Genomic DNA, 24,546 nt, shown 5'->3' on the forward strand with positions numbered 1-24,546 from the left:
TTTTTCTTTATGATCTACCCATTGCCTGCCCAGGCAGCTGGCAGATCAAAAACTGTCAGGCTGAAAACACAAAAGCATAAATGTGTCCAGCAGTGGCTTTAAATACTCAGTCTCTGTGAATAACCAAGGAAAAAAGCAGCTGTTTCTAGAAAGGAATTTTAAATCATGAAAAGTGAACGTTAAAATGCAAGAACTTCATGCCCAGGTAGCAATGTCAATGCCCGGCCTCTGTTGGGGGGCTCGTTAGCCAACAGACACAGAGCATCTGTCTTGGAAAGGCTGGTGCAGGGGGTGAACGTCACGGCGACTTGTGTGCCTCTCACCAGCCCTGGACTCTGGCCTGCCATGGGCCATCGATGGCTCCGCTCCTTTTCTCTGTGGCCCTCCTACCCCGCCTCATGGCTCACGACGCCCAGCTCACTGATGCCTTCTACTTCCGGCTCCCTCGGGGTGGGGAGGGGCCTTGGCACCAGGGCAAGCCTGGCCCGTGAGCCTCCCAGAGAAGCCGGCGGATGCCGAGCTCCGCACCAGGGACTTACCTGAGCAGACGACACTGGCGTCCTCTCCTGGGCCGCAGTTATGGAGGGACCAGTCGGTGTGGGGACACTGGCCCAGAAAGCTCTCTCTCCCCGTGCAGTCCACGTCGTCCAGCAGAAACCGGCCTTCGCCTTCGCCAAACTTGGCCTCCACGGGGGCGGCGAGGGCGCGGCCACAGCCCAGCTGCCGGCACACCACGTCTGCCTCGTTCATGTCCCACTTGTCGTCACAGACCCTGCCCCACTCGCCCAGGTAGAACACTTCCAGGCGCCCGGCACAGTGCCCCGACCCGTTCACCAGCTGCAGCTGCGGCCAGTCTGCCAAGGACAGAGAGGAGGACTTGGAGGAGGAGGCGCGTCCTTGCCTCCACCCTCGCCTGCCATTCAATGGCGCTCGCCCGAGCGTGTGGGGGTCAGCAGAGAGCAAGGCGGCGCCGTGCCCAGAACAGCCCTGGTCCTGCTGACAGAGTCTGGCTGAGGGGGCTGGACGAGGCGGTTTCGTTGGGGGAAAGGGTGTCCTGAACGGACTCTGCAGGTACAGGTTTTGTGGACTCCACCCCTGACTGTGGTCACTGAAGCTACAGCTCCACCTCCAACTCCAGTCACTGAAACTATAACTTCCGGCAGCACCAAATGGCAGCGGGCAGTGAGGACCCAAGGCTGGAGCTGAGCAGGCGTTGTGAGATTCTGGGGTGTATGGAGGAGCCAGGTTGGCTCTCTCTCTCCCTTGGCCTCGTGCTGGTGGCTGGTCGCTTGGCTCTTGATGAGCTTTCAGTGTGCTGTTGGGGTTCCAGGTCAGCGGAACTGGTAGGATGCTCTAGTTAATGTCTCTCTCTCTCTTTCTCTTTCCCTGGGTTGTTCCTTTTTCTTTTCCTTTATAATTAAGTCCATCATTGACCCTTTCTGTGTGTGTACCTGCAGTACGATTAAATCTTAAGTGCGTAGGTGAGGACCCACCGACAGGCAACCCAGTTCACATTGGGTTGCCCTGTAACAGTTTCATTAATCCTGAGTGGAGTTCAGACTTGTAATTACTCTAAGAGTCAGAAAGCAGAGCAGGACCACATCATATTTGGGACATGGGTCACGGGACTGGGGCCTGCAGGAGAACTTTTCTAAGAAGGGGGTGGTGTCCCCAAGGCTTGGAAGCTGAGCAGGAAGGAGTGAAGTGGCCAAGGAGGGTGGGAAGAGGGAAGGAGCTCCCCTGGTGCTCTGGGAGCAGAGGGTTAAGTGAGGTGAGTACAGAGGGCTCCCCACGAGTCCATCTGTCTGGCAGCATTTGTTAAGGCTGGGGACCTCGCCAGCACTGGGGTGCACACGACCCAGCAGGACTGTTCACTTGAGGAGTTAGAAAGCTTTGACTCACCGCCAGGAAATGGTGCCAGGCTCTCAGCATCTAAGAGCAAACAGAAAAAAGTGAGGTGTCACCGCTGTGCAAAATAGTCACCCCGAGTTTGTGGGGGAGCCCTGCATGTACACGGCAGCCTCAGGCAGTGGGTCGTGAGCCAAGCACACGTGCTGGGGACTGTGTCTGGGAGGCGCGCTGAGCCGCAAGCGAGAAACTGACTGGATTTGAGCAGCTCAGGGCCCCCACAGGTGTCCCTTAGTGGTGTGTTTGCTGGGTTACGTGGGGGAGCGCATCTCCTGCTGGGAAGGCCGAGAGGCAGCGCTCACAGTGTCTTCCGGCACTGCTGGGATTCCTGAAGAAAGTCCTGAACAGCTCAGTTTAACTAAAGGACTGTGTTTGTCCCCACCCATTTTGGCATTTGCTGGATTTAGGGTGCTATTAGGGTGTCAGTAGTTCACTTACATCTGTGAATAATAATTCATTAAGTCACATTCATATCCTCACTCCACAGTTTTCTAGAATACATTCGGGTAACAGGAACAAAACAGTTTTGGGAGAAAATGTTTCTGACCGGGTTAAAGGTAGGGAAGTTTCCTGATTTTGTTGTTTTTCTTTTTTCCCTTGTTGAGTCCTCTCGACTGAATTCTCTACATGTCTTCCGCCCCTCCCCTACTGTGAAGTTGCTACAAGAAGTTCAAGGATGTTCTATCAAAGTATATCAAAGTGAGATTCTTACCCCAAGCTCCTGAAGCTTCATGCTCATGTTCTAGGGGGAAAGAAAAGAAAGTTGAGTCTAACTTGAATCACTTAGAGGTGATAAAACTTCTGGAATGCCCTGCATTTGCTGGAAGGGTCAGCTGCTGTCCATGGCTGCGACCCCAGGGACAAGTTCGGCCTGGAATAAGCCCTACGGATGGTTATTCCAAAAGGACCATCCATCACAAGGGGAGGCGCTTTCTGCATCAGGTAGAAAAACAAACATCTCAGTCTAAATAAGGGTCTGTACTCGGCCACAGTCCGATCCACACAAGCAGGGCTGGCCTTTTAAGTTCCTCAACTTGAAATTGGGGAGTCGGGGGGGGGGGAAGGGAGAGACAGAACCAATGTGACTGGTCGCTGAATACGGGGCCAGCAACCCTGGGCGGCAGCCGGTGCTCTTTGAAACTTTTGTCTGGAAAATACGAGAACTGACCACATCATGAACACTCATTCTCCCATGGGTAGAGTCAAGCGTTCATTTCTCCAGCTAATATGTCCTGGCGTCCTCTTGACATCTCCAGAGAAAACAGCGTGTAAGGAACAGGACAGAGGTAGGGTGACTTGATGACATGGAAGGTGGTTCTGGGGCCACACAGCAGTCTCTGCATGTGGGGAGCTTGCCGGAGCCGGGGTGCTTCTGGGATACAGTTGCTCCTTGTTTTTTTGTTTTTTCACCCCCACCACCTCGGTCCTTTATGCTCCTGCTATGAGTGAAGCCATCCGGTATTTTTCTTTTTCTTTCTGACTTATTTCACTAAGCATGATCCCTTCCAGCTCCTCGCCGGGATGGAGAGGGGAGTGGGGTCAAAATGGGGTCAAAAATGGGGGGTAAAGTGCATGGGACTATGGCGATGGCACACAGGTGAATTGGCGGTGGGAAGTCCGCGGGAATTGCAGCTGAGATGGAAAAAGGCACAAAATGTGAAAATAAATTAATAAAAAAAGTGCTTCCGGGAACCTGAAGTAGGTTGGACAGGCTCACAGAGCGCCCAAGACAGCGCCGGGCATGTGCCAACTGTGCCTACATTCAGGGTAGTTTTCCCAGAGCAGAGGTGTCTCTGGTGCGGGCACAGGTCCTGGAGCTGAAGCCCGGCGCCCTCAGGGCTTTGTGGGGGTCCTTGACCTTGACTTAAATTACTGCAGAACCCCGGTGTCCTCAGAACAGGAATCGAAGGGTGAGCCTGTCTGAGGGGAGGGCGTGTCGGCTCTGTGCTCCGAGGCGAAACCATTCACGAGAGTCCACGTCCCTGGGCCAGGAGACGCGACACACCGAGGTCATGATAAAGACTTGGTAAATCTGTATCATACTTGACAGAAATTAGATTAGTGCCCCCAAGATGACAGTGTGAGACTTCATCCATGTTACGCAGTGGAGGGGTGACCGGAGGGAAGTATGGGGGGACATGGAGGGAGGCTGAGAAAGGAGTGATAGAGAGCTTCGTTTTCATTAGTAAAGTGATTATTAGTGGACTATCACTTGATTATTAATTGACTGGTACTTATTAAAATGAGCAAATTCAGTGGCAGATGCTTGATTTTAGTAAAGCAGCGTTCTCATCTCATCGCTGGACATTTGGGGCTCAGAGCCTCTCTGTGGGGGGCTGTCCTGTGTGTTGCAGGATCCTTAGAACATCTCTGGCTTTCCCCCAGAAGGTGCCGGTCACAGACCCTACTTGGAACAAACCAGTGACTCTAGACATTGCTAAATGTCCCCCAGCGGGACAAGATGGCCTTGTTTCAAGCCACCATTCAACAGTCCCCTAACAAGTTGCTAAATCCCCGGAGGTAACACTGGCCCAGCAACTCAGCTCCCCGCGGTATGGGCCCTGCCCTGCCCTGCCCTGACCGCTGGACTGCCACGAGGGGGCAGAGGTGAGTCTGCCCAGGCCATGGGGGACTTTCCGTGTCTAACCCAAATTCCTTCCAGTGTGGCTACCGCTGGTTTCTCAATAAACACAAGAAGATGGGAGTTGGATTGGGGGTGCCAGCCGCTTCGGGGAGAAGCAGGGAATGACTGGAAAGCCAAAGCGCAGCTCTCAGAAGAGACATTTACCCGAGCAGATGACGCCAGCGTCTTCCCCGTGCCCACAGTTGTGGGAGAACCAGCCGGCGTGGGAGCACTGGCCCAGGTCGGCCTCGGTGCCGGAGCACTGCACATTGTCCAGAAGGATGGGGCCCGGGCCCTGGCCGAAGTGGGCCTCTCCGGGCGCCGAGGCGGCCGTCCCACAGCCCAGCTGCCGGCACACCACCTGCGCCTCCTTTTCGTCCCAGAGGTCGTCACACACCGTGCACCACACGCCTTCATGATACACCTCCACTCGGCCCGAGCACCTTCCAGAGCCGTCCACGAGCTTCACAGCAAGCCAGTCTTGGGGAGAAAGGCAGCACCCCCACCCCGCACCGTGTTGGTGAGCAGAGTCAACGACTGTGACTTATCGGGGGCCTCTGTGCTCCCAGCTCAGGCTGCGCCTTGCCAGAGACGTGGCTTTAAGGCTCACGCCCCCTCCACGGGCATTAATGGTCCCATTTTGCGGGGTGTAGACAATGGCAGCAGCATCCCAAGGTCACTGGAGGGGGAGGGCAGAACCCTAGCTCACTCCTGCTCCTGGGGGCGCCTCCGTCAGGTCTCCGAGGACCCTCCTGTTTAGGTGGGGCAGTCCTGGGGCCTACTTGGGGCTACTTGGGGTGCCTTGTGGCAGCTAGTCAGATTCTGCTTCCTTCTTGTCAAAAGCACTTTCCTCTGGCCCTCCCTGGTGGCGCAGTGGGTTGAAGCACAGCACTGAGAAGCTAAAGCCACTTCCGCATGAGTCCGATCCCCGCATGCCCCGGAGGTGACCACATGGCGCGGCAGACCTCTCCTGACCCGCCCGCTGCTCCCCTCAGCAGTGGACTTCGGATCTGCCTGTCCTGCTCCCCACTCTGTCTCTGGTGAAGCCTCTCGCCGCCCCTGAGCCTCTGGCCTGAACCCCAGTTCTGTATGCACAAATAAATAAATCTTTAAAAAAATTAAATTAAATTAAAAAAAAAAAAAAAGCACTTCCCTCTGGATGTTCCCACGTCTAAGAAGACAAAGCTCTCAGGCTCTGGGCACTTAAGAAGCAGCACCGAGGCCCTGGACTTTGGCTGTGCTGTTCCCAGTGCCGAGTGGAGGGTGTCAGGAAGTTCAAGTGCAGGGCAAACGGATTAATCCCCATGAGGTCCCACCCAGGGCTATCAACTTGCTCCTGGAATTTGCCTCTGAATAAATGGGACGGGGTGGCATGAGCTCCTGACTCTCCCCGCCCCCCAAACACACACACTCTGCGCAGGTGAGGCCTCCTGGGGTGGGAGGGCCAGGAGCTGCCTGCGCTGTCCTCGCCTCAGAGTGGAGACAAGGTACACTCCCTGTTGGGAAGGCGATGAGTGAGGGAGACGCACAGGAAGTGCCCGGCCCAGAGGGAGCACTCAGGACCTGCAACTGTTTCCCTCTTTATACAGGTGGCTAGAGACAGGTGCGGTCCCGGGCTGGCTACTGATGGGCACGTTCAGCCGGTGGCTCTGCCTTCTTGCATCACCGCAGCTGCTTCCCCAAGGGCGGCCTCAGCGCCCAGCACCCACATGCCCGGGAGGCAGATTCCTGGAGCACAGCCCACGCCTGGCGCAGCGCCGTGGACAAGCTCTTGGGGAGGCCATGGCACAGCCCAGCACAGCTAATGGAGACCCTCAAGTCTTACAGGCAGAAGGACCACAAAACTAGATGAAGACAGGCAAGCAGAAGTGCAGAGTGTCTGCGTCACAGGGAAGAGGGTCTCCCTGCCGGAGGGACGGTCCCTCGCGCTTTCCCTGCAGGGGCCTCCTGCCCGCGCCTCCCTGCTCCTCCAGGCCCCAGCGCCGGCCTGGCTCTGACTCACCGTCTCGCCGGTCCTCAGGCGGGTCTTGGGGGGCGCTTCTCTTAGGGCGGGCCTGCGAGGGCCTTGGTCTGACGTCCCGCCTGGAGCAAACTAAGAAACATCAGCCATGTCGGAATCTGGGTGCTCAGAACCGGGAGAGAGGAAATGACGTCCCCAGCAGGGGCCCCCAACATGTCCCCTGGGCCCCACTTTGAAGCTACCAGCTCCAGGCTCAGCAGAGGGGCCCAGGAGTCTGAGTGTTGACCATCCGGTGAGCCAGCGGGCAGCGGGCCCGGGAGCCCGCGCTCTGGACTCGCCCCTTAGCCCTGGGCCGGGGTTGCTCTGACGTGGCGACTGGTGTCCACGCCGTCACTCCAGCCGGAGTGTTTAGGCAGCACCCGCGGCGTCTGCAGCCCAGACTGAAGCTTCCCGTAGGCGAGCAGTGGTTTGCACACACGCTCAGCCACGTTTTTCAGTGCATTCGGTGTTTTTGAACGTTTCCTGAGTTCATCGGTTTACTGTGGCTCCCGTCTTTATTCTTCCATTTTTCTTCCCATCGCAGATCCTTTCCCCTGGGGGGTTGCCTCCGGCCGCGTGCCTCCGCAGCCCGGCTCCCGTGCAGACTCTGGGCAGGTGCATAACTCCATCTAAGTGCTGTCTCCAAACACGAGTCCCACCCTCCAGGGCCCCTAGACCCTGCCTGGCCGGGGCTGGCAGCCGGCCAGGTGTGACCCCGCGCTCCGCAGGGGAGCGCGGGGAGGGCAGGGAGGACCCTGGCCCAGGGACGCCAGGAAGGAGCAGTGGCGTGGAGGCCTGGCGCTGAGCGGGCAGCTGCCGCCATCAGAGGAAGGCGCGTGAGCGTGAGTGCGGCCCTCGGCGGCCTCCCGAGGGCCTCGACTAGAAACCGCTGGGCTACGCCCCCCCCCACCCCATCACCCTGACTGTGGTGTGAAGACACACGCGTGTTGGTAACTGGCTCCCCGTGTGATTGTTATGCACACAAAAATCTGTGACTTTAGCATCCGTGGAACATGGGAGATAGAAAAGCGTGAAAAGACAAGTTGAAGATTTGGGGGAAATCATGCATTTGAGAACAGGCAAGCGGACCCCCTCTCGAGGACTGAGAGGCAGGGGCAGTTCCAAGCAGGGCTGTTTGTTAGTCCCGGGTCCAGGACTTCACCTTGGACCCTCCTCCCCCCAGAGCTAACACTGGCTGAATTCTCAGGTACGTGCTTGTGCCAAGAACTATTCCTGGCTCTTGAACAAAGCCAGAAAATCCCTGCTCCTCTTGAGCAACCCCCGTCCCCCAACAGAACAGAAGCCTGACCAGTGAGCTAGCTCCCGCTTGGCAAGTGCTCAGTGCTAAGAAAGCGAAAGCCAGCACCCAGGCTGAGGAGGCCTGAAGGGCGGGGAGGAGCCCTGGCAGTGGGGACACTCAGAGCCAAGACCACCCCTCAGCCCCCCGTCCCAGGAGCAGCAGGGCAGGGGCCACACAGCGTGAGCAGAGAGCTGCTGAAAGAACGGCAAGAAGTGGGGACAGCAACCAGGGGAGGGCCTCGGGGGGCTTTATGGGCCTGTAGCATCTTCCCCGAGCGACATGAGGCATCTTATGCCATCGCACGGGATGGTCCCTGTCTCAGGCCGGCAGGCGCTCACAGAACGTTTGATCTGTTTCATGCTTCACGCGGAGGGGGGTGGGTTTGGGGAGAACGAGGGAGGGAAGGAGGGGCGGTGGGGGGAGGAGGACTTGAGACTAGAGCCAAGAGATAACTGATGGCCTGGGGAGGCGGGGATGGCACTGGGCTGGATGAGGGGGGACAGGGCTCCTTTGGGGTGTGAACAAGGAGCGGCTGGATGGGTGCGTTTGTTTTGGGTGTGAGTGTGTGTGAGTGAGTGTGAGTGTGCATGTGAGTGTGACGAGCAGAGGGCTGGCTGGGAGCACAAGAGAGAAAGGCGCCGTAGGGACGGCTGCTGGGTCTCGGGGCACCACAACGGATGGGGTGTAACTTGACCCCAGCGTGGGTCTGAGATGATTTCAGCGACTTAACATGGGCCATGCTGACCGGAGAAAGTCTACACCAGGAAACAGTCACAGCTTCAGAAATAGCCCTTCTCTCTCCCAGGGTTGACAAATTGCCCGTTGTCCTCACAATTTACTTGCAAATCACCATGAGCTCCGCCAAATTTAGTGGTGTGGGCTCGCCAGCCCCTTCTGCTGTCAGGGAGACTGCCCTGAGCTGCATTGTACAAAAGGGGCCTGTTCCTGGAAGGTCTCACTGGCCTCATTGTCCGTAAGACGCTTGTGCAATAGCACCGGAGCCTGAAAAGCCACTAAGGCCGGAGCCTGAAAAGCCACTAAGGCCGTCTCAGGTGACTAATCACACAGTCCGGGAAGAGCACAAGCACACCCCAAAAACTGTAGGGCGACCTCCACTTCTTGTGAGTGCATAGGGGAGCTGAGCGCATAAGCCCCGGAAAAGGATTGGGGAAGAGACTGAAGATAAAGGAGGGCCCCGAGAACCTTCGGGAACATGGCCTGGGCGATAACAGATCCTTGCGAATCATGTCTCGAATCTCCCGAGACTCCTGCATAGCTCAGGTTTGGAGCAACTAAGGACAAGTGGCCCCATAACTGTCACCTTGATTTTGAGAGGCTCCACAAGACATCAGCCAATGGGGTGAAGGCCCAGCTCACTGAACAAACTATTTATGGAGAGGGACCCAGGGTCCTCAGTGTGGCCAACTGCTCTGGTCTGGGTGGTAAATTTGTACATTTCAAGGAGTGCAGAATAAGACAGAGGGACCCATGGGGATTACAACTGAGATGAAAAATGCACAAAATGAAGAATGATGTAAAAAAAATTTAAAGAAATATTATACAGCAATGAAAAATAAAGCATAGGGAGGAAGTACTGAATGTTGCAACCACATCACCTAACCATCCAATGAATGTGATTGACAGCCATCATTTGGCTGATTTCTGACATGGCTTTTCAGTGTGATGGAGTGGACCAGCAGTGAAGCCTAGCTAGCTTCCAGGGACCCACTTTTTGCTGCTCCCACGCATGACGAAGCAGTTATTAGGGTGTAGTCTTAAGAGAATCACCGAATTTTAGGGTGCCTCTTTTTCCAATTCCAGGAGTTATTAAACTCACTATCCCAGGGTGGCGGTTGGCTCGCCATTCCTCTTCCTCACCTGTATCCTAAACTCACAAGATCTCTGATTCCAGACAGATCATAGTCCAATTCAACTTCCCATGAGTACAACACACTTCAAATAAAGCCCAGGGGCCAGGGGTCATTAGGTTCAGGCCATACTGTCTTGGGTCACATTCCACCATCTAACCCTACAGTGCCCAATGGGATCTTGCTTCCTTCAGCACCATTCAAGTCAGCACTCTCTTGGCAAGACTGGAACACCTATCATCAATTTAAATGTCAAATTATCCCAGAAAGCTTCCAGAATTGCTGTGCTTCGGAAAGCCCCAACAATCCCATTCTCGTCCATCTAACCCTTCAGGGCATGCAGCTGCCTGGGACAGACACCGTGCTGGTTTGTTAACAATACTGACTCTATTGCCCGGAATATCGAAAGCATCTTGGTCCCTTGGGGGAATTTAAAATGTTTTATGTCTGAATCTGATAATCTATATTTCCAGCTTGAAATGCACAATTCAGGATTTCAGCTTCTATCGTAATAGCTAATATTGAGCGAGCAAGTGTGGCCTATATGTGAGGTACTGTTCCAAGTAATTTGCGAACATTATTTGATTAAAACTACCCAGCAATCCAAAGATGCAATCTCTTTCTACGTGGGAGAAGACAGCAGCGTGTAGAGGTTAAGAAACTTGCCCAAGTTCACATGGCCAGTGAGTGTGAACTTTTTAAGTATCTCAAGGTTTCTGGTCCTAAAACCATATTCCCAAACGCAGACCTCATGGATACATAAATGAGAAGCAAGCCCTAGAATCCTAAAGGATTCAGAAGTCATTTAAATCCTCTTAATACTCTAGTATGTTTGGGTAGCTGACATAATCATATCTATATAATTACTTGCAGAACACACACACAAAATTTGTAGGTATTTTAAATTAGGTTAGTTCCGAATTAAATTAAGATCAGGAACACCAAATTGACCATTCCTTTTGTATAGAAAGACACAGATTGTTAGTTTAGAAGACTCCATGAATCAATTTTCGGTCCTCTCAAATAGATCACACCTTCTGCTACGCATTTTACAACTCCTCTCAGCAACCATAGGAGATGGTGACGGTCATTTAATACGTTTAGCGCTAAACGTCAATATATAAGCTAAAGAACATCTTCCAGATTAATCATCCGGATTGACTATGCTAGGGGCGAGTGTTCCTTCTTCATCTACCTCTCTTCAGAATCCTACACACAGAGCTGCATTTTTAAACACTAGTAAGCAGAACATATACCTGAAGGACACACGTGCCCCCACGTCCCTCAATTGCTCATGATGACGCCCTGATCACTGTCACAGGACGCCCTGGCAGGGGTTGGGCTGTCTAAGCCCCGTAGAGCCCAGTTGGCCAGGCCAGGGCCTCGTGTGAAGCTCTCCAGCGGGGGAGGAGGCACACACCCCGCCTTCCCGCCAGGCCAGGGAGCAAGACCTGAGCAAAATAGCCCCGGGTCCTCGCGGCCGTACCTGCCTCATGGAGAACCACGGCTGGGAAGAGCAGCAGCCAGAGGAGGAGGGCCGGGCCGCCCATGCTGGGAAGCTTCCAGCTCCCGGAAAACAGGCTGTTTCAGCTTTATATGCTGGCTAGCTGCGGGGGGCGGGCTGCTGCCAGGTGTGGGCTGTGACGCCCTCCCAGGTGTGGGCTGGCACGCGTTCAGGCGGGCGGCTCGTCTGCTTCCGCTCTCGGTGTGGGGGGACAATTGCCCTGACTGGAGACATTCCATGGGACAGTTAGGAGTGACATCAGAGAGACACACATTGTGTCCAGGCAGGTGGGACACACTAGCCCTTTAGAGGGAGGGCAGGCCAGCGGGAGCCTGGGTGTGCTTAAGACGTCCTTCCTGTCCGAGCCATTTGGCAGCTCCTAGTGGAAGAAGCTGCTGACATCCACTCCCCTTCGCACACCCAGCCCGCCGTGCCTCCTTCCCTGAAGCTTTCCCTTATGCTCGGCGGCTTCAGCTCATCGCCACAGCATCCACTTGCTCCCGCTGCTGTAATTGTCCAGTGATTGGGTCTTGTTTCTCCCACTGGCGTGCAAATGCTTGAGGGCAGGACTTCCCTTTACATGGCTTTGAGCCCTGCTGGTGATGCTGTGTGCGGTTCTGCTTACATGCTGCTTCACATTGTTACAGGGCATCAAATCTGTTCCAGGACAGGGAGAGGGGGGCACCCCTGAAGCCCCAAACCTGCCTGCTCTAAGTGGGTTCTGCCAGCTGCCGCAAAAAGACTTTAATACAGTAAATATACAATACGAACACAAAGAATAAAACTTCTAAATCAAACACCTGAAGTCACCCATCCCCTCGTGGGCAAAAGTCCACCCAAAAGGGACTGGCCCAGAGCAAGGCCTGAAAGCTGCCACTAGACTAAAGCACCTTCTGGCCGGGACCCATGGAAAAGGGTTAGAAATGGCCAGATAAGTCTGGGAGGAAAAGAGCAAAATCAAAATCCATATAAACACTGCCACAGTCACCTCCCCACGGGTCTCTCACCCACACCTGCCTTAGCTAGTTCAGGGCCAAGAAACAAGCATGGTTTATTCATCACATGCTCGCTGCTCCATGTGGCTTCCTCAAGTCTCCTCTTTCTCCATCTGCTTCCTTCTCTTCTCTTCTTTTTCTCTGCTCAGCTCCACCCTCTTTCTGGGCGGGGCAGGGAACCTGGTACTCCCCCTTTTCCTAGGGACCCCCCTGTTACAACATGATGTCCTGTGCTTCAGTTTTTAGATTGAACTTTGCCGTTTCATTCCTTTCTGACGTCCTTCAAATGACTGCTCCCCTAACAGATTTTTCTCTCTCCTTCGATCACTGGTTTGTAGTACCCTATTAGCCCATAATTTCAGAGGCTTCTCTGCTCTGAGCTTAGGTCATAACACCACTTCTGAAGCAATGCCTGACCCAATCTCTGATGGGAACAGTGGAAAGCAGAGAAGGTTCTGCAGACACATTGGGCTGTGAGAAGTATTTTTCTTCTTTCCGATGGAATGCGTGCTCTAATCTGATGTAAGAACATCACTCTACAAACCGGGGATCTGAAGGGACAATGTGTGGCCACCCTGTCCTGTGGGAATGGCTTCTGGGCTCCTTCTGAATGGAGACCAAAGACCAGCGGGTCTACACCTCCCATGGGGGCAGAGAGAGTCCCAGCTCAGAAGGCTGTAAGTGCGGGGGGCTAAATCCAGCCCTTGCTGGGGCTGCATTCACTGCACATTGCTTATGGCAGCTATGTCATCGTCTTCCAGAAAAAGACTCTCAAGTTGTTATAAAAAAAGGCATAGACTTTAAAAAGATTTAAAAAAAAAAAACAAAAGCTAAGTGAAGAGTCAGGGGGAAAGACGGAAGCCCAGGACAGACGCTGGGCAGCTGGAAGATTGGACAATAGAATAACTAAATTTGCAAAGGCGTTGGCAAGATGAAGGTGAACAGTACTCACGTACCTCCTATCTGTCTAGCACCGACTGATTGTGCGAGTGTCTCACATTTAGTTGATAGTTCTCAGGGGAACAGAACAGCCAGTCTTACTTCCACTTAATAGATGGGGAAACTGAGTCACGTAGAAATGGACTCTCCTGCTCAAGGTCAGTCAGCTGCAGTCTCTCTTAACTCTTCAAAATATGAAGGTAATTTTTTAGATCCTTTAGTTTAGATGACCTTGATACAGTTCTATTTCTTTTGACTCTCCTAAAAGCCACTAAATAGCAGATGTTAGGATGAGGTGTGACCTAATCAGGTATTTTATTTTTTTCTATTTCCCCCATTTTTGTTGAAGTAACATCGCACTGTAACATACACGTTTCGGGCGTCATCTAAAAATCAACATGACCGCTGAGTCCAGCATGCGCTGAACCTGTGTACCCCACATTACCAAGCTGTAACAAGAGCATGTTGACTTATTCTAACTCCAGATCTGGTGTTCTAATTCTTGGCACACCTGCCCAGCCCCAGCCGGCAGAGCCCTGCACCCGCCCGACACTTCTCCTGACATGCTCTTTGCTGTCTTTCTCAGATGCGGCTGCTTGTCACATGACCTATTTTCTCCCGTTCTTGGAGCTCAGACCCGGCCCTTGAGAGTGTCCCCCAGGGCACATGCGCGTCACAGGCCTTTCGGTATCCAAGTCCAGCTGCCAGTCAAGGTCATGGGCCATGCAAGAGCTATGCCTGCACCCACCTGTCGCCATCTCCATGCTGACCCTCACCCTTCCCCTTTGCAGACCCTCGCCCATCCCCCTTTCCCTCCCTTTGTGTAAATAACCCTGCACCCTGCCAATGAGCAGGACTGTGGTCTCTCAGACGTGAGTCTGCTGCCTTCCCCATTTGTCAACAAATTGAACCACTATCCTTTCCTCACACTGTTTCTTTGTATTAGCTGAGGGAAACTCAGGCCGGTGTTCAGTAACAAAATTCCCATTGTCCACTGGGAGTGGCTGCTGCTGGGATGCGCTGGGCCCAGGGAAGGGGCTGGGCCTCCATGATGTGGTGGAGGCTGCCACAGTGACATCGTGACAGTCACTGGGGCAAGAACACAGGGAGAGAGGCGGCCCAGACCGTGAGCCCAGGGGCCCTGCGAGACGCCACAAATGACTTTTTTGCTGCTTGCTTTGAACACTGCTACTAAAGTCGTAACCCTGGTTTTCTGCTGCTAGAGTCAAGTGAACTGGAGTGAAAAGGAGGCTCAGTGTCACGTAAGCCCAGTGGGTGTGCAGGTGGCCAGCTTGGGCCTCTCAGCCCTGGCCACCTGGGTCTCCTCCAGGACTCTCTTCCAAGGCACACAGTGGAAAACCAAGCAAATGGCCTCTCGTTGGGGTCAGATTCCCCAGTAAGATAGACCATATAGCCCTCCCTCTTGCCCCACAGGAGTTCCAGTATCTTTCGGAGATGCTTTGCCAACCAGGGTTTAAGATAAGACGGTTTCGTGTTTGTATACCGTAACTCACACAGCTTCTTAATGCATGCTCGGTGGCCTCTTCCTTCTCCTAAGAACCAGGCTTCTCCCTGGTTGAGTCCCAAGTGGGGCAAGGGGTCTCCCAGACAGTTTGGACAGGTCAGCTCTCCACCATCCTGCGGTGTTGGGCAAAGAAGCCCAAATGACTCTTAAGCTGCACCTCGATTTGTGGAAAAGGCCAATGTCTCATACATTTGCAAACCCACAGAAATAAGAGGGTGCTCCCAGATTCAGAACACTCACATGTCCAGGGACAGGGAGCTACCGACACCCTGCATTTTATGACACACACAGTCGGCTCGACCCCCCAGGGGTGATCCTGGTGATGGTTCCTGAAGAACTGGAGGTGGTGCAGGCTTGAGACCTGCGCCCGAGGGGCATGGCCGTCCCCCCAGAGACAGCAGTTGTTTCTTACTGATGGTTAAGGAGCCCCCATAACATACACCTGGAAGCCCCTTTGCGGGGCCCGGACCCCCACCGTGTACTGTAACACAGCTGTAAGTGTGATGTGGAGGCTTCGACCCTTGGCCATCATCCGGCCCCTTCAGCAGTTACTGATGCTGCGGTGGGGTGTGTGGGGAGCAGGTGTCTCCTAGGCACTTGATGAATACATCTTAAACATGAATGTGTATTTCCAGAGTCCAGGCACACGTCCTCGCAGATGGCCACCTTCCTATGGTCCATGCTCGCGTACACCAGCCACCACTGCTGCTCATTCCGCGGCTCCCTTGTTTCAGACCGGCCAGAGTACGGTGGTCGCGGATTCCATGTTTCTGACCAGCCCTGAGTCAGGGTGGCCCCCAGTCAGGTGGTCTGGCTTCCTTGTTTGGGGAGGGGGGGAGTGGGGTGGTCTGCACGGACTCAGCGCAGCTCCTCTAGGTAAACACCTCCTGAATTCTCCAGTGTCCCATTCAGTTTCAATCTCCTTATCGGAGTGATTTATACCTTCAGCCCCACACCATTTCCTGAGGCATCTAACCTCAGATTATATGGAGATTGGTGGGTTTTCGTTTTGTTTTCTTTTTTTCTAATTTTAAATACAGTGACCTTGGGCAAATCACTGAAACTTCCCCCAGGACACTGGCTTCTTTGTCTGCTAAACTCTGCAAGGCACCACCTTGGGGGAGAGAGTAGGTGGGGAGCTGGGACCCTGCCCCCACCCCACAAGAGGGTCCCCTGGGTGGCCACTCCCCTTTTGGGTTGGCTTCTCTGTGGGGAGTTAGCTGCCCGGAGAGTGGTCCCAGCCGAACCAGGGCGCAACCCGACTAATCCCATCCAGCCACCCCTCCTGGGTCCCTCTCTACCAGCGGCCTGGGGTGCTCCTGTTACAAAGAGGCGGCCCACCGTCTGCCTGGAATGCCATGCTGTAGAGTCACAGTCGGGTTTGCCAGGCGCCATCTTCCTGCCAGGCTAATACGGGAAGTTGATATTTGAAGATAAGGGAAACCACAGTTAACACCCTCCCTTCGTAATCTGATGGAGTCCAGAGCCACTAAGCCGTGTCTGTGTTTGCCGATGGACGGGTAAGAGGTTCTCCAGCCTGCTCTGAGGGGAACCAGTGGGCCTGGAGAGCTGAGCTTTACCCCAGCTACAGCCTGGACTTCCGGCTGTGTGCGGAGGGGCAGGTGTGTGGGGCTGGACTCATGCTGCACTTGGGGTGACAGGGACAACGAAACCCCGAGTTTACCACAGCAGGCCAGGGAGGAAGGGGTCACTGCAGCCGGAAGGACGGGGCTGTGTTAAGATGAAAATGTTCGGCGGCAAATCTGGAGCCACGGAAAGGAGACGAGGAGCCTGTGGTTTCCAGGGGACGGCTGTACCCCGGCCCGAGGGAGCTGATGGGGTGCGGGTTAGAGACAGCAGTACAACCTGGGAGAGACTTACGAAGAGTCCCTGGGTCGCGAGCTCAAACAGGAGAATTTTTTGGGATGTGAATGACGGCTCCGTGAAAATTGTTTTGAAAAAGTAAGTTGCTGCAGATGCTGTTGGAAGGGAGGAGCTGTCTGTCTTCAGGACAAACCCCACCCCCACCCCCAGCTCCTGGACCACCAGGCTCCCTCTCGCTCCCTCCCTCTCGGCTGTTTCTTCTGTGCAGACACTCAGGCCCCCCCCACCCCCACCCCCCACCCCGGCTGCATTTGCCTTCTGTGAACTGTGTCCTGTCACTTCCTTGGAGAAACCTTCAAGTCAGGGCCAGATCCCGCGGCTGGCAGGGAGAGACACACCAGGATGGCCAGTGCGGTCCGTGCCCCTCTGGCCTGGGGCTCTCTCACCCCAGCTGTCCCTGAGTCCTGGTCTCAAGGACTCTCCTCGGTTCAAATGTGTCTCCTGGCCATGACCGCACCAGAGCAGTCCAGCCCCAGGGCGTAGACACCATCAGCAAGGAGGCCCCTCGATTCAGCTCCTCTGGCTGTGACCACCCCCGGCCACCCAGCCGACCCTCTGGCTCCGGCCTGGCTCCGCCCACCAGGACCAGCAGTGTGGGCTCATCCCCAAGGGGTCATCGACGCCTTAAAGTCAACCTCACAATAGCTCCCAAGTAGGCCAGCTATGACGCAAGAGGACCCTGTGACTGCCCCTGCAGCCCCAATAACTGAATGAGCAGCAGCCCCAGACAGTCACAGCCCCATTGTAGCCACAGCCAGAGTATGATCAGAGAATGGGAGGCTTTCTATCAGAAACCCGGAAAGCACAAGGCTAAAGGTCAAAGGCCCCAAGTAAGGAGCCCTGCAGAGAAGGCCAGTAAGAACAGGCTGTCCATCAAAGCGTTCAACGCATTCGACTACTTCCAGGACAAGGGGCTTCGGCGCTGCCGGGAGGGTCTGTGCTCCGCGTCACTGTTGGGGTGAGTGTGCCCTGTGCTGCGGCCTGTCCACCTCCAGGAGGCGGTGTGCAGGATCCCGTCCTGGCAACAGAACCCCCGGGAGGCCGGGCGGCCTGCTCTGGGCACCTAGACAGACCCCGTGTGAGGTTTCCCACTGCAAGAGGGAAAAGCGGGCAGTTGCCTGGATTTCTAACACACGTGCTTCCCCGCCTTCCAGGACATGGACCAAACAGTACAGACCAGACCAACGCATCGCCCTCGGGAGGTACTCCCCCTTGGAGAAAGAGCTGCTCGTAAGTGCCCTGAAGGGTGCGCACTGGGCCCCTCCCGGGGACCAGCTGACTAGGCAGGGGGCAGCCGGGGGCAGCAGACCTCAGGACCCGGGGAGTAGGTTTCCCAAGCAGTGGCCCCGCGCTGGCCGAGTCTGCTCGAGGCTTCTGCCCTGCAGAGCAGAGTACGCTCGTTTCAAAAATCCCAACTGGAACTTTAGCTGTAAGTGACAGCAAAGGACAGAGGCTGCCGTCCGCTGAGCTCCCACCCGGCGCCCACCGCAGCCCCATAAGGCCAACTTCATTCCTTCAAACCCATCGTCGCTAAGGGGAGTCCAAACCGGGCCCCGGCTTGTCCGGTTCCCACAGTCTGCCTCCTTCCCTCTGCTGGGCTCACTCAGCCACGGGGGAGCGGGTGCTGCAGCCCGACCCGCTGCGGCCAGCCCTGGCCCCGTGAGGCCTTAACGCCCGCCCTGCCGTCAGCGTCTAGGTGGTGTTCACACCGTCGCAGCTAGGAGGTTTCTGACTCACAAGCAAGATGAAGAGAGGAAGATGCTCAAAGGACTCCACATGCTGTCTTCAGATTACAGACCAGCCATGGAGTATCAAAAGCAGCACCCCCTCTCCTGCTCCCAGAGCGGGCCCCAGGAAAAATTATGGACCGCAAAGGTGACCGTGCCCGCAGAGGAGTTCCAGATGCCGCGGCGTGAGAGGCTCACCATCACCAAGCACATCGAGAGGATGCAGTTCGCCCGGGCCCTGCAGACTAAGCACTTCTTACCCTACATTGAAAGGTGCAGGGGCCCTTTGTTCCTGCCTGGGGAGTGCCTCAGCCCGGAGCTGAGAGGCAAGGCCGGGGAAGACGAGGGTGACGGTGGCCCCCGGGACCCCGCTGATGCCAAGCAAGAGGAGAGGGACCAGGCGGAGGATGAAAACGCAGGAAGACAAAAGTTACAAATCAAGGTGACTTTCAAGTCGGAAGAACCCGAGAAGCCCCCAGCCTGCCACCCCAACGACCGGAAGCCCTTCCTGCTCACCAAGAGGCCGGAGCGGCGCATCACCGGCCTGACGAACCGAAACCTTTTGCACGCGGCCGAATTCCCTGGAGACCTGCTGCTGCTGCATCAGGACGTTGCTGGGCGGAAGACCTGCCTCCTGGAAGGCGTGTGGAGTGGGAATGGGCACAGAGCCGCCTCTCAGTACCACTAGAGAGGCATTTTCCCGCTGGTGCCCGAGCGGTCCAGTCCGATGCCCCTGCAGCTCGGCCATTTTCCTTTGGGGCCCAAACTCCAGGGGCCTCGAGACGAGGCCTCGCTGTGGAAACTTCCTTTTCTCAGGCAACTCCACTCTCAAGTCCTCCCCTCAGCCACGCCCAGGCCTTGCCAAGGGGCTGGCACATCCTTGTCCTGTAGGATAAACGAAGTCAACCCGGTTTTTTACATCGCTGGCCTCCGTGGCCTTGATCTTGTGAATGTAGGTGCGTGGGTGGGGCGCCCGTGCCTGGCTGTGGACACCTGAGCGTGGATGTGTGTGTGCGTGCAAGTGTGCACACCTGTGCTGAGGAGGGAGCGGATGAGAGGGCGCTGTCTCCCTGCTGGCTGCTCCCTCTGCTCCCCAGGAAACCCTGTGAAAATGACCCCACGGGCTCCAAAATTCTCTTCCAACTTGCTAGAACCAGCATGAACCTACCCAGCCTGGGATGGTTGCAAAACTCGCCTTTAGCCCCTGGGGCCTGCCTCAGTCTGTGAAACAGGCACCCACCAACACAGCCTGTAAACGACAGCCATCTAGCTTGAATGACAACCATCAGTGTGACTGGTGGTTTCGGCTGGGCTCAGCTGAGCGGTTTTCTTGGTCTCTGCTGGGGTCCCCACGTGGCTCTAGTCAACTGCAGGTCAGTAGGTGACTTTCCTTCTGGGAGTTCACAACTAGTGCCTGGGTCCATGGGAGCATAGATTTGCTGGCTGACACATCTGCAGCCTTGGGCCGACCCTGCTGTGAGCCAGGCCACACCCAGCCCAGGGACCTGCTTCTTCTCCCGCACAGGCTGGGACTGACTCAAGGGCTGGAAATAATTCCCAAATCCCTCCCTTTGCTGCCCGGGGTTGAAACGCAACAGCACAGTCGTCCTGGGAGCGCCTTCAGGGGCCTTCACCCTCCCTCGTTCTTTAAAGAACCGAATCCTGAACACACTGTAGTGTAGAGATGACATTGGATACTGAACACCACCAGAGTTGTACGTGGTGGGGGGAGAGGAGGCGGGAGAGAGCACCCGGGCTCTGGGAGGGTCAGGGAGACTGTGGAAGGGTTCGCCCTGGAGCAGGGTCACGTTAGTGCCAGAAGACCCTAGGCGGAGGACCGGGATCTGGAAGGATTTCAGAGAAGCCTGAGAAGTTGGGCAAGTCTGAGCAACAGCCTGGAGCACCTAGATGCCCTACTGCGTCCACTGCCCGGCATGTTCTGGCTCAGCAGAAAGGGGCAAGTTGCTAGCAGGGAGAGGACGTTCAACAGTCAGGCCAAGTGCAAACCAATAAACAGGGTATCGTCGACTGTTTCATCAAACAAAGCTGAGCTGCCCAACCTGCAGAGCCCATCAGATTGGAGAAAAGGCATTTTTTGCGAGGCTGAACAAGAAATAGGAAGCTCTCAGGTCTGTCTCGCTTGCCTGAAGAAAACAGGGGCTGTTAGGGTTTCCGGTCAGGGCTGGGAACAAGGTTTGCAGAGCAGCTAATGGTGACCGGTGGGCAACAGTCAGAAATGGGGATTATTTCTCCCACTGATGGTCGCGGCGGCCATGGCGGCATTCCAGTGCAGGCTTTGAAGTCCGAGAGGGCACAGAGTCGGACCCCAGGAGGCGTCACAAGACCGTGGCAGCGTCAGCCCCAAGCCCAGACATGGGGGCAAGCCCCGGCACGAAGCAGAGGCAGCTGAGTTTGCGGGGTGCAGAAGGAGATTCCAGGCCAAGGGGAAGGTGAGGAGGCAGCGAGCAGCCCCAGTCCAGTGAGTCACAGCCCACCAGCAGCAGGACCCGACGGGAGAAGGGTGGTTGGAGCAGGGGTGCGGGTCAGCCGCGCCGAGCTGGCCCGTCCCAGAAGTAGGAGCCACTGGAGGCTCTCAGTGGGGGAGAGAAGCAGAGTCAGGTGACGAGGGCGAACAGGAAAGAACAAGATGGGTCTTCCCGGAAACGACAACTTCAGTCTGAAAAAGCCGCCCTGAGCCCTCGTCAGAGGAAACACTCGCTTGACTCCCTGAGGCGGGTCTCCTGAGGTGGGTCTCCTGAGGTGGGTCTCCTGAGGCGGGTCTCCTGAGGCGGGTCTGCGGCATGGTGCAGCCTCGCCTGCTGGTGTTCCGAGTCAGACCCTGCCCCTCGGAGGCGGCTCCCCTGTTCCCAGACTTTCCCAGCGAAGGCTATCACTCCTGCACCCCTCTTTTGTTGATTCTCCTCACACCCTGCCACCCACATAAACGCATCGAACCCGCAGGCTGCTGTGTCACGAACACCCGCACTTTCACTCACCTCAGAACCTCTGAGAGGCTCCCACCTGTGCGCAGGGTATGTGTTGCTGACTGGCAAGGAACAGAAGAAACTCAAAACATCTTCCAAAAGTATTGCTCAGCATCGGACTCACGGCCAAGAAGTCCCACAGCACGCCCGGCCAGAGACCAGGTGTGTCTGTAGCGATTTTTCCAGCTCAGGTGAGAGAAATAGTCATCACCTGTGGCAAAGCAGCCTCAGACACACGAGAGCAAGGTGGGGGTGGGGTGGGGGGTTCGTACTGTCAGGGACGCCTGAGATTTAGGAAAAGAGACTCAGCGATTTCACCACAAGCCGGAGGCCGCGAGCCTTGGCTCTCACAGGACAGGCGCACAGAAACCCCCTACGGGACATGGGCAGTGGCTAACACGTGCAGGCGGTGAGGCCGCGGGCAGGTGTGAGTCACAGGCCAGAGGCCGGGTGCGGAGACCAGCCAAAGAGTTGGCGTTGACCTCCAGCTGGTACGTGAACACATCAGCTACACACTGATAAGAAACAAGAAGTGGAGGGTCTGAGTTTATCTTTTTTGATTGCTGAGTAATATTCCTGTGGCCAGTGAGCCTGGCTGGTGCATCTGTATTTCGACGGCCCTGGCTTGCATTCTGTAGAGTAAGTACCAGGGACAAGACGCAGTTTCAAATGCACACTGGACATCCCAACAGAGGATAAGAATTTTTAAAGAAACTGCACTCTGGGATCTAGATGCCTGTCCTGGATGACAGATTTTCAGCCGTTTTCATTTCCAGTTTCCCCAGACCTATGATCAGCCAAGCAGCTGTGCCAGTGTGGGCCACGTGCTTGTTCGGGGGGCAGGCGGCCTCTCCACCTTCCCCACCTCCACCCTCAACCCATGACGGCGCCGTAGAATCTCGCTCGACCGACCTGCGTTGGCACGCAAAGATGGGATCCCTGGCAAACAAGCCGCACAGCAGACGAGGGCCGGGAGCGGGCAGGCACCAGCTCACCGCTCCGACCTCCTGCGTCACCGTCGCTGCACAAGTCACAGGAGGAAGCCAGTGGGCAGGCCGTCGGGTGCGGTTTGCTGCTAACGTTTGAAGACGGACAGCGAAGGCCAAACCGCCCAAGGGCTCCGGCGGGCCGCGGGTCCGGGATCCGCGCACGGGATTTCGTGTTCTTGCGCACAGGTGCAGCTGTGCGAGGAGCGGCAGGTGATCGCGCTTGAGCGCCTCCCTCTGGCAGCCACTGCCCGCCCGGGATGGCGCCTGCGCACCGGCTTCCTCCTGGAGGCCGGGGCTGGTGCGGAAAAGGAGCGCAAAGTCTGTCTGTCTGCGGGAAGGGCGGTCACCCGGGACCCTCCCCTCACCTGGGCTGCAGGTGGCCTCCGCCTCTCCTGGACGCCCACCTGGGGCTCTGGAATGGCAACACGGGTTTGGGGAGCGAAGCCACGGGTCCTCCAGGCCCTGTGCGAGTATCATTCAGCCCACATTTGCCAGTGTTCCCTGGGGCACAAGCGATGGTGGGGTTGGGGGGCGGAGGCACGTGTGGCATCACCTGTTTCATCTTCCGCTCCCTGCAGATGGAACCCAGAAACCCAAACTTGGTCTCCATGACGCACGGAGACCAGAGGACGTCCCCCCCCCCTCCCGTAACAGGGGAGTGTCGCACTCCTGAGCTGCTCCTCGGCTTGGGCCCTAGGCCAGCAGCCGTCTCCCTCCCGGGATGGGCAGCGCCTCTGGCTGGAGCCGCAAGGGGGAGCGACAGGCCGGAGGGTCCCGGCCCAGCCTGAGCGCCTCCTGGCAAGACCAGTCACACCTAAAGTCCTTCTTTGGAAAGAGAAGGGAAGGTCGGAGCTACAGGCTGTCCCCCGCGCCTTAGAGGGTGGTGGTGGGGGGCGGGAGACTGGGCCGCACCCTGGGGCCTCCGGGGGATGGCCACCCCTTTCTGTCCAGGCGCCCTCTCACCGGGTCCTGCCCCCCACACGCCCGCCTCGCTGCTCTCAGCCCCCGCGTGTGGCTTGTCTGGAGTGGGGGAAGGGTGGCTCCCGGGGGGGCCCCATCTCCAGCCTTTAGTAGGCCCCATTATGTTTGTACCTGGCGTGTGGAGCTGGCCACTCATATTTCTTCTTGTAAATAAAGCTCTTCCCCTCGCTCCAATCCTGTCCTCCTCCCCTTCCTGGGCTCAGGCGCAGAGTCTGGGCCGGCAGCCACGGGGAGGGAGGTGCGAGTTGCGACCTTGATGGCCACCAGGCACCATGGGGAGCAGAGCAGGCCCAGCGCAGGTGGGGGTCGCTGGCCTGGGGCCCCCAGGCTTGTGGGCACAGCAGGTGGCACCCCCCAATGGCAGCTGAAAAGTCACGTTGTAGGGAGACGAAGGAGCCAGAGAATGGAGACGGTGAGGGCGCAAGGGAGCAGCCCGCGAGCCGCTGACCCAGGGGCCCAGCCCGTCCCGCTGGGCCCCAGCCTGCCCGACAGAACCTCATTCCAACACTCCGCGGTGGGCGGGGGCAATGAGATCGCACCGGCCCCACCTGCAGCCAGTGGGGGACGGGACCAGCAGGAGCGGCCAAGCCCTCAGTGGCACAAAATGGAATTCTGTTTGTTTAGAAAGGGGGGTGGTGGGGTGACCACTCTCACGAGGGAAACCGCAGGCATCTTCCTCGGACCACTGTGGGCCCCACGACACGGGGCAATGTTCCCAGCGTGCCCCGGTGTCCACGGGCGGCCTGTGAGTGGGGCCTGGGCGGCTTCTCTGGGAGGCCTGGAGCAGGCCCCGTGCCCAGGAGAGCAGGGGACTGCGCCCTGCTGTGCTCCTGGCGGGGGGCGGAGGCCTGCGGTCAGTCTTCCTGTCAGGTGGAGCTGAGGGCGGCCTCTGAGCTAGTGCTGGCTGGGCAGCGGCTGGTCTGGACAGGGCAGTACCAATCAGGGGCGGGTCCCCAAGGGGCCGGCATATTCCGGGGGGCGCCAGGCCGCAGCTGCTTCTGAGTTCTCAGGCAGCTCCTGTCCGCCGGCGGCGTGGCCACAACACCGGTGGGGTGCTCAGGGCTCCCCCCGTGGCTGCTGGCCTGCTGGGTCTCCCCTGCACAAATCACGTCTGGAGTCAGACTCAGCCTAGCAGACGCCTCAGGGCAGGGTCCCGCCCGACTCAGAGCCAGAAACCCTGGCACTTCAGGGTGGCTTGCAAGTGCCTGATCTGTGGCCCCGAGTCTGAACTCCCCCCCATTTCCACAAGCCCCCTGGAGACCTCACTCACAGGGGCCCCGCGTGGCAGGCCGCGGCAGCGAGCCGAGGGCCCCAGGGCTC

General features: G+C 56.8%; 1 protein-coding gene across 1 annotated transcript in view; it reads right to left on the reverse strand.

The window, feature by feature from the left end:
• The window catches only part of DMBT1 (deleted in malignant brain tumors 1), a gene marked incomplete at its 5' end in the record, with an annotated part of 142,832 nt that overhangs the window by 70,123 nt on the left and 48,163 nt on the right, over positions 1-24,546 (reverse strand). Inside the window, 3 exons of the mRNA XM_012723453.1 lie at positions 540-854; positions 1,903-1,932; positions 4,697-5,011. Coding sequence (XP_012578907.1) covers positions 540-854; positions 1,903-1,932; positions 4,697-5,011 — 660 coding nt within the window. The remainder of the gene's footprint in view (positions 1-539; positions 855-1,902; positions 1,933-4,696; positions 5,012-24,546) is intronic.

Source organism: Condylura cristata, unplaced genomic scaffold (genome assembly GCF_000260355.1).
Source record: "Condylura cristata isolate star-nosed mole 26May11 unplaced genomic scaffold, ConCri1.0 scaffold00011, whole genome shotgun sequence".
NCBI classification, from domain to species: Eukaryota; Metazoa; Chordata; class Mammalia; order Eulipotyphla; family Talpidae; genus Condylura; species Condylura cristata.